The sequence below is a fragment of the Tauraco erythrolophus genome, chromosome 19 (assembly GCF_009769465.1).
Source record: "Tauraco erythrolophus isolate bTauEry1 chromosome 19, bTauEry1.pri, whole genome shotgun sequence".
NCBI lineage: Eukaryota > Metazoa > Chordata > Aves > Musophagiformes > Musophagidae > Tauraco > Tauraco erythrolophus.
Window position 1 is genome coordinate 8,033,720 of NC_141483.1, and position 13,045 is coordinate 8,046,764.

At 45.7% G+C, this 13,045-nt stretch overlaps 1 protein-coding gene across 2 annotated transcripts; it reads left to right on the plus strand.

Moving 5' to 3' along the window:
* The first annotated feature begins 451 nt into the window (after positions 1-451).
* PGAM5 (PGAM family member 5, mitochondrial serine/threonine protein phosphatase) lies at positions 452-11,722 on the plus strand. 2 transcript variants are annotated; one of them, XM_086623410.1, is made up of 7 exons: positions 452-583; positions 674-717; positions 4,715-4,893; positions 6,301-6,426; positions 7,610-7,698; positions 8,058-8,191; positions 10,068-11,722. In XM_086623410.1, exons 1-7 carry the CDS (start codon positions 452-454, stop codon positions 10,216-10,218), a joined length of 855 nt encoding a protein of 284 aa, XP_086479536.1. In that variant the 3' UTR covers positions 10,219-11,722. The 2 variants fall into 2 exon arrangements, with proteins under 2 accessions (XP_086479536.1, XP_086479535.1); XM_086623409.1 differs by having other exon boundaries at positions 452-717.
* Positions 11,723-13,045: the final 1,323 nt, after the last annotated feature.

The following is a 13,045-nucleotide window of genomic DNA, read 5'->3' on the forward strand; positions in this document are numbered from 1 at the left end:
ATTCCTATGGAAGCCAGCTCAGGGCTTGTAACTAAACAGGGAGCGTGTCCACCCGTGGGAGTTGCCGCCTCCGCTCGCGCAGCGGAGCCTGCACGGGGGGGTTAAAGCCGCGCAGGGCTGGAGGTCACCTCCCTGCCCAGCCCCTACCGAGCTCCCGGCGACTGGCCGGGCAGCATTACCCCTTCACAGCCTGCTGCCCAGCGACAGCCCCGGGCTGCAGCTCCCCGTCCCGAGGTCGCCGGGCACCTCGCCGGCCTCAGACCCCGCGGCTGGGCGAGAGGCTCCCGCGCGACGCGGAGGGCTGAGCGGGGCGGGCAGCGCAGCGCCCCGCGCCTCGCTCCGCCAGGCGCCTTCGCGCAGGAAGCTTGTCCCGCGCCGCGCTCCGTCCGGGGCGGGGCGGCGCGGCGGGCGGCGCCGGGGCTGGCAGGGCACGCGGCCCGCCGCCCGCGCCATGTCGTTCCGCCGCGCCTTGGCGCTGGCCGCCTGCGGGCTGGCCGGCGGCTCCGTCCTCTTCTCCGCCGTCGCCGTGGGCAAGCAGCCGGCCCGCGCCGGCGACGCCGAGCCGCGCCCGGGGGGCTCCGCCGTCCCCGCCGCCTCCGCGGCGCCGCCGGGTTTGCTGCTGCTGCCGCCCGCCACCGCCGCCTCCTGCCCGCCGGCTCCCGGCTGGATCGAGAGACCCGCCGGCACCGGCGGCTACTGGGACAGCAACTGGGACAGGTGGGCGCGGCCGGGCTGCGGCGGCGGGGTCTGCCTCCGCCGCCCGGGTGGGAACGGCTGCGGTGAGGGGCGCGGGGGGACCCCGCCGCGGGGGCGGCGGCGGCGGGAGCTGCCCCTGAATCGCGGGGGGGCTCGGGGCTGCGGGAAGGGGCGGCCGGGCCCCCCGCGGGAGCTGCTGCGGCGCGGCCGGGAGCTCGGGCCGGCCCCGCTCCGCCCGCGGCCGGGGCGCGCTGGGCGAGTGCGCGGCCCCGCGCGACGGGCACCCGCCGGGCTCCAGAGGCGAGTCCCGCGCCCGCAGCGCTCATTCCCCGGTGAAATTTTAGGCGGCAAACTGTCCAAAGGTCCAAAGCAGAACATCGTTGGAATTCTTGAATATTCTTGAAAATTCCAGACCTCCCGGAGCACCCGGGCGCTCCGAAGAGAGGCCTTCCCGGTGTCTCGTTTTATTCCAGCGGCTTTCCGCGCTGTAAGATGCGCAGATCCCTTTGTGCTTCCGTCCGGTGCGATCGCAGCGCCCGGGCTTGTGACACACCTGCGCGCTGTGCGGAAGGTGCGCCTGGTTTTCAGCAGGGCGCTCATCGCATCTCCGCGTCGCCTGATGCCTGCGCTCAGGATTTTCCGTGTCGTGGCTGCGCCCCCGCGGGTGGGAAACATTTCCACGCGCCGGGCGTGTGCCAGGCCCGCGGCGTGTGCCGACCGCCGAAGAGCGAGTCAGTGTTTCAAATCGCTGTGAAGGTAACGTCGCTTTGAGCCGAGCTCAGCTGTGTTCTTCGCAGTGCTGGAATGCATTCACCCAAGGGTTAACTACGTTTTTTATGATTTATTGGAATGTGCAAATATCTGTGTTGAGCTTTGGCTCATTTAGCTTCCATCTGGTAGAATTATCTCCCCAGGGAGACTTACGTCGGGCTTCAGTTTAATCATAGTAAATCCACACTTAAGCACTAACAGATTTTTATTGCATAGTGCATCCTATTTTGATTTTTGAGATACTGCGGGATCAAATGCTCATATAAGTAGGGCTGCGTACACCCTAATATAAACCCAAAATTTTAATTAAGTAAGGTTATGCCTGGTGATGCAGTTACATTCAGGGAGGTACTGTTTAGCTGCAGATCCAGGCCTTTCTGCTTCTGCTAAATGGTTGATTTTCTTCAGGGATGCTGAAGTACTTTCAGACTCGTGTAACTTTTTTTTTTTTTTCCTAACAGTTGAGGAAGGAGAAGTTGTGCTGTAACTGATGTAGCTGTCACAATTGCCTGAACAATATAGCGAGATAACACTTCATAGCAGCTAAGATAGTGTGTTATATCGCCGTTCATCATAGTGTGCAAACTGTGGGAGTGTGTTATGGAAATACATTATCACGGATCAATTTTAGTCGTCTGCTGCTTGCTGTCCAGTAGCTGGTGTGGTGTGTTTTTGGCTATACCTGGTTGAAGTCTTAATTTTGATTTTGGATGACGTTGGCAGAAATATAAAGTTGTTAAATGGCTTATAAATATACAGAGCATCTGACCGCTTCTCTTTAGGGGCGAGGAGTGATTTACAAAGCCAAATTGTGAGCAAATAACAAGATATTGCAATATTCCTAACAACTGATGGCTTTTTGAGTTTGAAACAACAGAATGCAAGTATCTTGTTTTCAAACTTCCTATCGATCTGATACGATGCTTTGCCTAGGATCTTGCATCAGTCTGTGCCGCTTGTGCAGGAATTGTACAGCTCAGGTCTTGGATAAGACTAGATACAGTTTCATTCACGTAAAACACTTTATCTGAAAGCCGTTCTAATTGAGCTTCCGTTAACTGGAAAGCTTGGAGGGGGTGTAGGGGAAAAACTCTGAATTATTGTCTGAATTTCTGGACTTCAGATACCTTCCTATATTTTCTGAGTCGTTCTTGCAAATAATTTTGTTAGAAATAAAAGTAGAAATATCTGGATTTCAAAGTATGTCACAAGAATTAAAACATTTGTCAGGCTGACTGGTGTGTTTCAGTGACGTGTAGGGCTTCCTGGAAGAAAGGTGAAAAGGGCACTGTCATGGATTAAGGGATACTTTTGTCACAGTGAGGTTTAAAGATGATCCCTGGCATTGTCCTCGCTTTTTAGAAAAGTTCTGTCCAGCTACAATCTCAGGCGATTTTTTTTTTTTTTATAAGGGAATGGAGAAAACTGCATTTGTTACCTTCTGAGTTTCAGCGGCCCGAAAGATCCTACTTAATTCTTAGCAGTAATAAAGTTTTCCCACTCATAAACTTTCTAAAACTCACTTATGCTAAAAATATTGTTGAGCTTGGTTGTGTTCTCCTGACTCGTTAAAGCATCCGGTGCTGTTCAAAGCACAGGGCACCCACTGCCGAGGTGCTGGGGGCGGGGGCAGGACTTTCCCTCGGGCGCTTCTTGTGATGTGCTTCTGCCACAGGATGAATTAATCCCTGTGTTACTTTACAAACGTGCCTGAACTTTTCAGACGTTTTTTCTGTTTTCCTTGTGTATCTTTCCAGCAATATAGTTTCTACTGAATCAAAAGAAGTATCCTATGAGGTAGCAATGGAGCTTCTTGTTACTGAGTATTGTTTCATTTTTAATGCCTTGCTGAACTTCAGCAGCTTAGGAATGCGTTGAGCCTCATTGTTTGATAGAAATCAGTCTTTACCAAAGCAAAATGGACGCAGTCTTGCTGTGAACTGTAGGAGTAGGTATGTGAAGCAGCAGTGTTCTATGACCAAACTACTTTGTCTTAAACTGAACAAAAGTTATGTTATTGATTAAAAATCTATAAACAAACAAAGAAACAAGTTTAATTATAATAATGGAAGAAGCGAGGTCTGGTATGAATTAAATAAATTTAGTTGTTCTTTAGGTCTGAGATCATGGGAACGGTTTTGCACTCCCAAGTGGACATAGCAAAAGGATTTGTCTTAATGGGGTGGAGGATCAGTGCAGAGGGGGGACTGGAAGACTAATCTGTGGAAGATTTGGACAGGATTGATGAGGATAGCGCAGCATTGGTGTCAGCAGTGGGAAACCTGTGGTGCTCATCTGCGACACTGGGGGAGGGAGGGAAAGACCCTCTGTGCCTGGTGTCCTCTTGAGGAACCAGATCAGCTGGCTGGGTGACGTGCAAGAGGGAGGGTTGTGGTGTGCAGGAAGGGGACTAGTGTGCAGTGTGACAAAATGGAAGAAAGATTAAAGTGGCGTGAGGGGAGAGAGGGATGAAAGGGTAGATAAACACTCCAGGCTGAAAAATAAAGTGTTACTGGAAAGACCTGATGTGTTTAGTTTAAAGAATAAAATAATTCTCAGTGTGCACTGCAGAAAGCTGGAGTCTTTCTAGGATATTGTTGCGGGGGGGTGGAGCAGGATTTAGTCATCTGGTGTCAGTGTGATTGATAAAGTGCAAATTTTGTAGGTGTTATCCCAGGCCTTTTAGATAGGGAATATTTCCATTCCTTTATGATGAGTCAACATCTTTTTCTCTTTTCCTGGGTGTCATTCACGGTTAGTTTTTCTTGTCAAAAAACTTACCGTTACACCTGGGACTGAAAATCCCAAGAACAACTCTTGAATTGGCAAGAATTAAAACACAAAGACTCTGCTTGTGTTTGAAATCTTCTTACAGAGAGACTGTAACTTCGGTATGTTTTAGTGTGCACCATCTGTTTGCATTAGGATTTAACTATTTCTGTTATGTTTGTTGCTTTTTTTCCCCCCAATAATTAGTTAAGAAGTGGCTGTTGCTCAACAGCAAACTTATCTGTGTCAGTTACACATTTCAATCTACAGCATGAATTATTTTATATTTTTGGAATGCAGGCTTTTATTTATAGCTCTCACATAACGGTTTGAATCAGTTTTGCAATATGAATGGTAAAAGAGTCGATTTTAGTACTTCAGCTATATCTAGAAATAAGGCAAGACTACCCATCTGTAAAATTCCTCTGCCTTTTAGTCGCCCCTGTCTAAAAATGGTGTGTTAAATGTGCTTGTTTAGACGTGAACCACTGGCTCTTATCAACCTCAAAAAGAAAAATGAAGAAACTGGGGAAGAAGAGCTTGCCTCACGCTTGGATCACTGCAAAGCAAAAGCCACCAGGCACATATTCCTTATCCGTCACTCTCAGTATAATCTGGATGGCCGGGCTGATAAGGACAGAACTCTGACCCCGCTTGGTATGTATTTTGAGAAAATTGTTTGTCACGTGCTGCTGTCCTGATGAGGACAGGTCAGTCCCTCAGCTCTGTCCTGGGTCTCACTGCCAAACTTTAATGCATTTTCTCCATCCTTTGAGGCAGAAAGATGTCATAAATAAGTTTGTTTTTTCCAGTTTTGATCCTCTAAATCCAAACACTAAAATGTGCTTTGCAGAGTTCTGAAGACACTCAGTTGTAAAGAAACTTCACAAACAAAGTTTCCAATTATACTAAGGTTGCTTGAGCAAATTTTCATGCTAGCTGACATAATTCCTCAGGGCTAAGCGTTTTAAACTTAGCTCCATGACTAGTTTTGGGATAGGTTTCTCTTAAAAGATGGCTTGTGTTTCTGTTAGTTAATTTGCTGATTTATCAAAAAAAAAATTACCCTGACTTTCCTTTCAGTTGGAGTGTTTATAGTTAAATACGCTTCACTTTTGCTACTAAGCACTGTTTTTGGGAATACTGCTGGTCAGTTACATGACATGAGGATAACCTCTGCCTGCGTTAATTCATTGATCCTGTGACCAGGTCCCAAATGTTAATTGGTGTTATTTTTTAATAGTTTACTTAAAAGCAGTGGACGCTTTGTTGATTATATGTATGCCAGCACTGTTTTGAGGGGAGAAGAATTATTATTGTGCAGTGCTGCTTGAGATTTTGGAAGTCTGGTGCCGAATATTTAGTATAAACACCTTTTTTTTCCCCTCAAATCTTAATCACCAGTGTGTAAACAGGAGTGAAATGCTAATTTCAGGACTAAGGTGCTATCTTAAACTGGTAACAAACTATAATCTTAATCCTGTCTCATCCTGTGCTTTGGGTAAGGTGCTTAAACTGTCTGTTGTCTTTTCACCTACCTGCCTGAAAGATGGAATAAAGCCTTCCCCAGGATATCCAAGGGCTGTGGTCTTAACTGTTCCAAGGTGATGTTGCCTTTATGAAAAACGCACTGTCAGGTCTCAGTGGATCTGTTTGACACAGTCTCATCTTCTGCGCCGCGCAGGCATAGAGGTGGCAGATGTCTTGGATCAGCACAGTCTTGTATTGGAAGTGGCTCCCTTGGGTTGGGGCTGGCAGGTATATGGAATACTTTAGTGAAAGTTTCTGAATAAGTTCTGATTTTTAATTTTTTTTTAATGAAAAAGAAACCCACACCAAAACGTAATTTTTCCTGCCGATGGAAACACGACTTGAAATTGTCCAGCCAATAAGCTTGATCTGAATAAGTAGTGACTCTGGTAAAAATGTTTTCCAATTACTTTTTGAAACGAAAGAAACTGACATTGACTGAGACCTTTTATGTCTACTGGACAACCTTCTTGGTAGTTTGTGGGAGGCGCTATGTGAGTGTCACTAATTTATGTAACAAATCTCATTTTTAAGGTCGAGAGCAGGCTGAACTGACTGGACACAGGCTGGCCAGCTTGGGGTTAAAATTCGATCAGATCATCCACTCCTCTATGACTAGAGCAACTGAAACAACGGAAATTATAAGCAAACATCTCCCAGGTAAGCGGCTTCCCTTAATTTTTCATTGTCTTTTGAGCCTTAAAACTGCTTCCGGTAGAATTCTAGGCTTGTCCTTAAGGTTGAGATGTTATTTAGCCAACTTCCAGCCCTGTGTGAATATGTTTGTCTTTATAAAGAAACTGACAACCCTAATTCTGCTGTTTCCAGTTCATCTTTTAAAAATACAAGCAGGGTTTGCCCCTCCGAGTGACCAGCTGCTACCTGTATGTGCTGCTGAGTAGGAGAACTCTGCTGGTTGCTCCTCACTTAGGCGTTTTGTAAAGCCAAGGCTGTCACAGGTCAGGATCAGCCCTCAGTCCAGGGGGCAACAGCACAGGAAGGAAGAGGATCATAAACTCCAGTCCTTGTAGTGATGGGTTAGTTAAAGGCCCTCCTTGTGTGCTGTCCCCCTTCCAGGGGAAGATGGGGCAAACTCACAGAGGTGCAGGGATTTTTTAATGTGGGTTTTTCTTTATATGGGGTTTTGGGTTATTGTGGGGGTTTGTTTTGTTATGGTTGTGTTTTGTGTGTTTGTTTTTTTTTCCTCCTGCTGTTCAGCCATACCAGAATCTAAACTGTTTGACTGTACGTAATTTGGTCTGGTATTTTAGCAGATATTCAGGTATGACTAGCTAAATGTCAGCTCTCTTAGCCATTCTGTGTTTTTTTTCTTAAATGTGCTGCTTCCAAAAAACGCCCAAACCAACAAAACAAAACAAAAAACCCAAACAACCCTCCCAAACCTCAAAGCAAACCAAAAAACCTTCCCTAAACCATCTTTCCTTCCTCAGAGTAAGAGATTAAAATATGAATATAAATACTAAATATCCAAAGTGCAGCACTGACATAGATCAGCAGTCAGCATGAACTGACCGACAGCTTTAGATTAACAGCCTTGCAAGTGCATTTGTTCCAAGTGCAGCAGACTGGGAAGACTTAGCTTGCTGTGGCAAACTGGTCTGGCTGTTCTCAGCTGGGATAAACTTTGTCTTGATGACAGAACAGTTGTGTTGGATTCATAGCCCTTGATAGGAAGTCTGTAGACTAAAACGGTCTTTAGGGTGGAGAGGAAGACTTCCTTGAAAAGCGAATATGAATAATGTACTGGTTGTGGAGTTGCGGGCGTGTTTGCAGTGGCACTTGAAGTAACATCTGCTTTCTGAATGTGCATTTAATATTTCAGGAGTCAAAAAAATTAGTACTGATCTGCTGAGAGAGGGAGCACCTATAGAACCAGACCCTCCAGTCTCTCACTGGAAACCAGAAGCTGTGGTAACTTTTTACTTAAAGTTTTGTGGTTTTGTTTTTTTTGACTTGTCTTTTTTTTTTTGTTTTTACAGTATATAAACATATTTGTGTTTTTACAGTATATACAGTATATTTACATATACTTTGTTTTTACAGTAGCAATAACTTACAGTGTTTGAGATGATGCTTTTCATCACAGACCTTAGATAATTGCGTACTTTTTCCTCCCCAGTAAGTGTACAGAACAGTTAAAATAACTCACAGTCCTTAGAATTAGTCCAGCCTCAAGTGTGCATCCCTTTAGAGGGCGCAGCGTGTTTGCGGGTGCGGACAGCGGCGGTGCCGCCCTGAGTGGTGTTTAACCGTGAGCTCTGTGCCATCAGCAGTATTACGAAGATGGAGCTCGGATCGAGGCCGCTTTTCGGAACTTCATCCATAGAGCTGACGCAAAGCAGGAGGAAGACAGCTATGAGATCTTTGTCTGCCACGCCAACGTGATCCGCTATATCGTGTGCAGGTACTCGTGACGTTGCTGCTCATCCATGTTCTTTCAGAGGTCGTAGTTCTCCTGCAGTGGTGTCGGTGTGTGGCACGGCTGAGCTAGGGCATGTGTTGATGTGGCTCGTTTGAAGTTGCTGGAGGTCAGTGCCTGTGTTATGAGCAGGTGCTTCTGCACCACAGGATTAATTTGCAGATACAGGACATGTTTGAAAATTAGAACATTTTCATTCTAATTCTAAAGTGAGAATGGCTAAATTGAGGAGACTCTAAACATTTCCATATGTCTGAACAGTCTCTTTAGTACGTTCTGCTTCCCGGAAACCTGAGGGCAATGCCTATGTGGACAGTTGGAAAAGACAACAAATAGAGCATCTGACTGGATGCGTCTTTTTGAGGTGACATGAATTTGATCTCATATAATGAAAAATTGATTTAGGTTTGGGAATTATTTATCAATGAAAGTTTTTGTATTATGTTTAAGTTGCATTAGTGTGTTTTTGCAGCAACATCCAGTAGTGGATGAGAGGGCAGAGTGGATCTTTCTGCCACATCAAGGTTGTTCATGAAGGAGAAAACAGTTCTGGATCTTTGCCTGTCTTTGTATCCAGTCAGCTGGTCTGTTTTATTCCTCTTCCCTATCCACAAAGCACTGTCTGCAAGATCATTTGTCTTGAGCAGGACAGATGTGATTAAACTTTAATCTGATCAATACCTACAACGATTTCGGTTCGCTTTATTTAGCTGAGCTAGTTAAATGCTGGCCTGTCTGCTCTGTGGACTGCTTTAGAGCTCTTCAAAATTGCTATACTTAAAATTATTGATCAGGTAAACAGAATGTTCTTTCCTGTGCCAAAAAAAAATTGTCTTGCTGCTACCTGGGCTTTTTCTGAACTACTTCTGTACTTTTTGCTGTTTCTTCCCTCTTCTTTTTAACTTCTCTTCTGTGCCTTCTGTTCCAGGCTATCTGATCTGATAGCACAATTGAACACAACCCATAAAGCATTCCCTTTGAATCTAGCTTGACTGCAGCTGTTACTTAATTTCTTAGACTGTCATAAGGGCCAAAACCAAGTTATTCCTCAGTATCTGAGGCAAAAGATGTTTGAGACAACATGATGTTTTTTCCAGCTGTTTACTGCAATTGATTGAACCCCTGAGCCTGCTCAGCTAGGGATTTTAGAATAGCCAGAGACTAGCTGTGATGCTCTGTCTTCTAAAAGCACAACGTACTTTTTCTTGCTGCCGATGGAAAGTAGTTCTGGTGAATTTCTTCCATAGGCACATGCAGGCAACTAGAATGAATCGCCTCTCCCTGCCTCCTCTGTGTGTTGTTACACACCTGCCCATGTGGATGAGGCTAAAAGAGGGGACAGAAGTGTGCTGCTGTTGCCCCTGACACCTGTGGTGTGTGAGGAGGCCCGCTGGCGTGGGGAGCCATCTTCCCTACCTGTCCGGAACTGCACAGGGTTTTGTGGTGCTGCAGTTGGCTCAGTGACCGACTTCAACCTGCGCCGTCAGTTGTCCTGTTTGTTACGAGGTTGCTCCGAGCGCTCCCAGCTCCGAGCGCTCCCAGCAACCTGGCTGCGTTAGAGCTTCTACCTGCTGTCCATTCGAATTAAGCCTGTCTGCAGTAATCATCCCCATCTGCTGGGCTCTGCTTATGCAAGTGCCTTGTTGGCACTGGGCCAGTTACCAATGCTGCATTTTCCTAGCAATTGCACAAGAAAAATATTTTTTCCAAGGCTGACCGTGGGAGCATTTGTGCAACCTGCAGAAGGACCAACAATTTTTTTTTTTTCCCCCTCTTATCTGGAGCAGAAGGTGATGCTGTGAGGACATGTTAATATAACATGTTAATATAAGGAATAATAATTTTTTTTTTTTTTTACTAGGGCATTGCAGTTCCCCCCAGAAGGCTGGCTGCGAATGTCTCTGAACAATGGCAGTATAACTCACTTGGTGATACGTCCGAACGGCAGAGTGGCTCTTCGAACACTGGGTGACACAGGTTTCATGCCGCCAGATAAAATCACACGCACCTGAATGAGCAAAAACGATGGCTGTCCAGGAGCTGCCTCTAGTCTCTCTGCACTAGAACGTTCAGCTGCAGTACTGCTAGATTTTATCTGTTACCCTGGGGTGTGATGCTGTCTTAAAAATGTCCCTTAGCCCCTTGCCTCCTTCATACATATTCATATCTGCCTTTCAGTCCAGAAAAGAAGAAATCTTTGTAAGCCTGAAGCTGTCCAATCCTCATGTATTCCCCAAAACTGTGGAATACAAAGAGATTGAATGTCTGCGTGCTCAGCAGTTGCGAGAGCACTGACTTCCCCCCACCCCTCTGCCGTGAATTTCTGTAACCAAAGCTTGCTCCTGTGGATCTTTTTCCTGTGCAGGAGAGCAGTTGGTGTGGGAGCTGGAAGGAACAGCCTTGTATCACACTGCAGCTAAAACCGAAGACGAGACAGCTTGTTACAACTCCTGCAGAAGTGACAAACAGGGTGTTCTGCTGGTCAAAGGGATAAGGCTTCAGTTTTTGTAAGCTGTTGGGGAATGTACGTTTATGTTGTGTCATTGTTCCCCTCTGCCCCCAAAAAGCTCCTGTAAACTGTGCCTGGAGAGTGTAAGCAGAAAGCAAAGAGGGTTAAAAAAAAAAAAAATTGCCACAGAGCTGTGGTGCTGGCGTTAACTACTGCTTATACCAAGTGTTCTCCATCCTCAGGAAGTACTTGAAGCTATTCTGAACAATGTTTTTCAGCCTCATAAAGCCTTTAACTAAAACTTGGTCTGTAGAAGGATGTAGGGGTGAGTTTGTAGGAGGAAGAGGGAAGGAAAGGAAAGCAGCAATGCTTTCTCCATTGATTTTCATTGGTCAGTACCTTGCTTTCAGAGGAGCGGAACACCACCACTGCCTCCAATGTAGTGCTACTTCAGGTCAGAGGTTCTGCAGCACTGGAGCAAACTGCTGCTTAACACTGCTGTTGCTTGAATGGTGAAAAAAGTCTCATCTATGGGATGGCTTGTCTTGGCCAAGCGCGTGGTACAGGCGTCGGGCAGAAGGCGTTAAGTGGCTCCTTTGTACAGCTCTGGCACTGCTGGACTTGTGCTAGGACACATGCAGGTGGCAGAGAACTAGGCTGCATTTCCACGGGAAAGGCTCTGACGCGTTTCAGCCTGTTTGTGAGGCACCCGACACGGTGCAGCCACGTCGCTCCGTTATTGCTACATTTCACCGTAGGCACAGTCTGCCGTGGTGACAGAGCACCGACCAGGCCGGCCAACGTACGGTAACGTGTTTGACAGGTTCTCTTGTCACCAAGAACGTTCACAGCACCCTAAATTCACTCCTGTCAGCGCTGTATGAAACATAACCATGGCACCCAACCTCGTGAGACAAGGTTTAATGGCTTATTTGATACAGGACTGCTACATCCGCACGATTTCAAGGAAACTGGGCTAGTAGGGGACAGACATGATTGTTGTGTAGTGCAAGTCGTAGGGGCAAGAGGAAACCATCATGACGTATCTGTCATTGATGCAACGAGAATAATTTATCAGTTTTTGTCTATTAACTTTTTAAAAGTTTTGAATAAAATAACTGTTCTGTCTGTCTTGTCTCTTCAGTTGAATGGTTTTTATGACCGTCTCCTGTAGAACATACGGCTGAAGTGCTGTACAGTAACTTATGTGTGATTTTGCCCGCTGAGCAGCCTTTGTATCCCACGTTGCTTGGGGCAACAATAATCTCCCAACTGTGTTTTAACTCCAACAGCTGAAATGTAAACTTGAGATAGTAGCTACCTCAGAGTTAATCATCAACTACAGAAACGTGTGCAAGTACTGTAGTATACAAGAGGGGACTGCTGTACTCTAGTCCTAGGCTGTGGGATCCTGGTGTGCTGGGAGTTACAGAGCTGTGTCACTTACCACCATGTGGAGGAGGAGCACCAGAGCTGGTAAAATGAAAATTCTGTGCATTTTTATTTGTGTGTGTGTGTGTGCACACATACCCTCTCACATACATACCCTTCTATGCCCCCATGCCAATAAATAGGTTCTTGGGGGGCAGCCAGAGGCCACACACCACCTCTTTGCACATGTACAGAAATTAACATCATTTTCAGTGGCACTGAAGTTATGGGGAGAAAGCATCCAATTTAAGTACAGAATTTTTACAGTGGTCAGACTTCCTGTCATTTAAAACATTTTGGTTGTTCTTTAAGTCTTCAGTGGCATAATCCAGTGTCATTGCACACACACACACACAGAGGATGCACAGAGTTGTGTCAGTCAGGCCTGGACAAATCTGTAATTTGCCATGTCACGGTTATCAACCATGTTACTTACCACCCTGCTCCATGAACTAAACACAGTCTGACACTTTCAGCTACTCATTTATTTTTTAATAGAAAGTGGGATAACTCTGTATTTTTTAACATGACACTTGGCTAATTAATAAAAACCAAAACCACAGCTAATCATTTGCACCTTTAAAAGTGAACTTTTGGCGAGGAAAACACAATTTAAGCAATATCAATCTGAGTTAAAGTGTCTCCACAGACTCAGGGTGCAAGAGCTTTCTTCACAATCATGGATGATCAAATCGGTACATAAATTGCTATTTTTTTTTTTAATAGCCGAAGTAAATATATTGTTAGAAAAATGACCTCTTAAGATGCAGTACAACTGGACTAATACACAGTATATAACATAGCTTAAAAAAATTATTCTCTTGACTGAACCAAAACAAAATTACAAAATGAAAGGCAAGGGGTTGGTGGAGGTGTGTGGGTGGGGGGGTGTGTCTATGTGTACATACTAGTAATATACATTTAAATACTAAAAAAAAAGGGAGCAAAGCATAATAAAA

Coding starts and splice junctions, on each gene's coding strand:
- PGAM5 (XM_086623409.1), top strand. CDS start 452: ATGTCGTTCCGCCGCGCCTTGGCGCTGGCCGCCTGCGGGCTGGCCGGC. Junction 6,427..7,609: donor TATAAGCAAACATCTCCCAG/GTAAGCGGCTTC, acceptor TTAATATTTCAG/GAGTCAAAAAAATTAGTACT. Junction 8,192..10,067: donor ATCCGCTATATCGTGTGCAG/GTACTCGTGACG, acceptor TTTTTTTACTAG/GGCATTGCAGTTCCCCCCAG.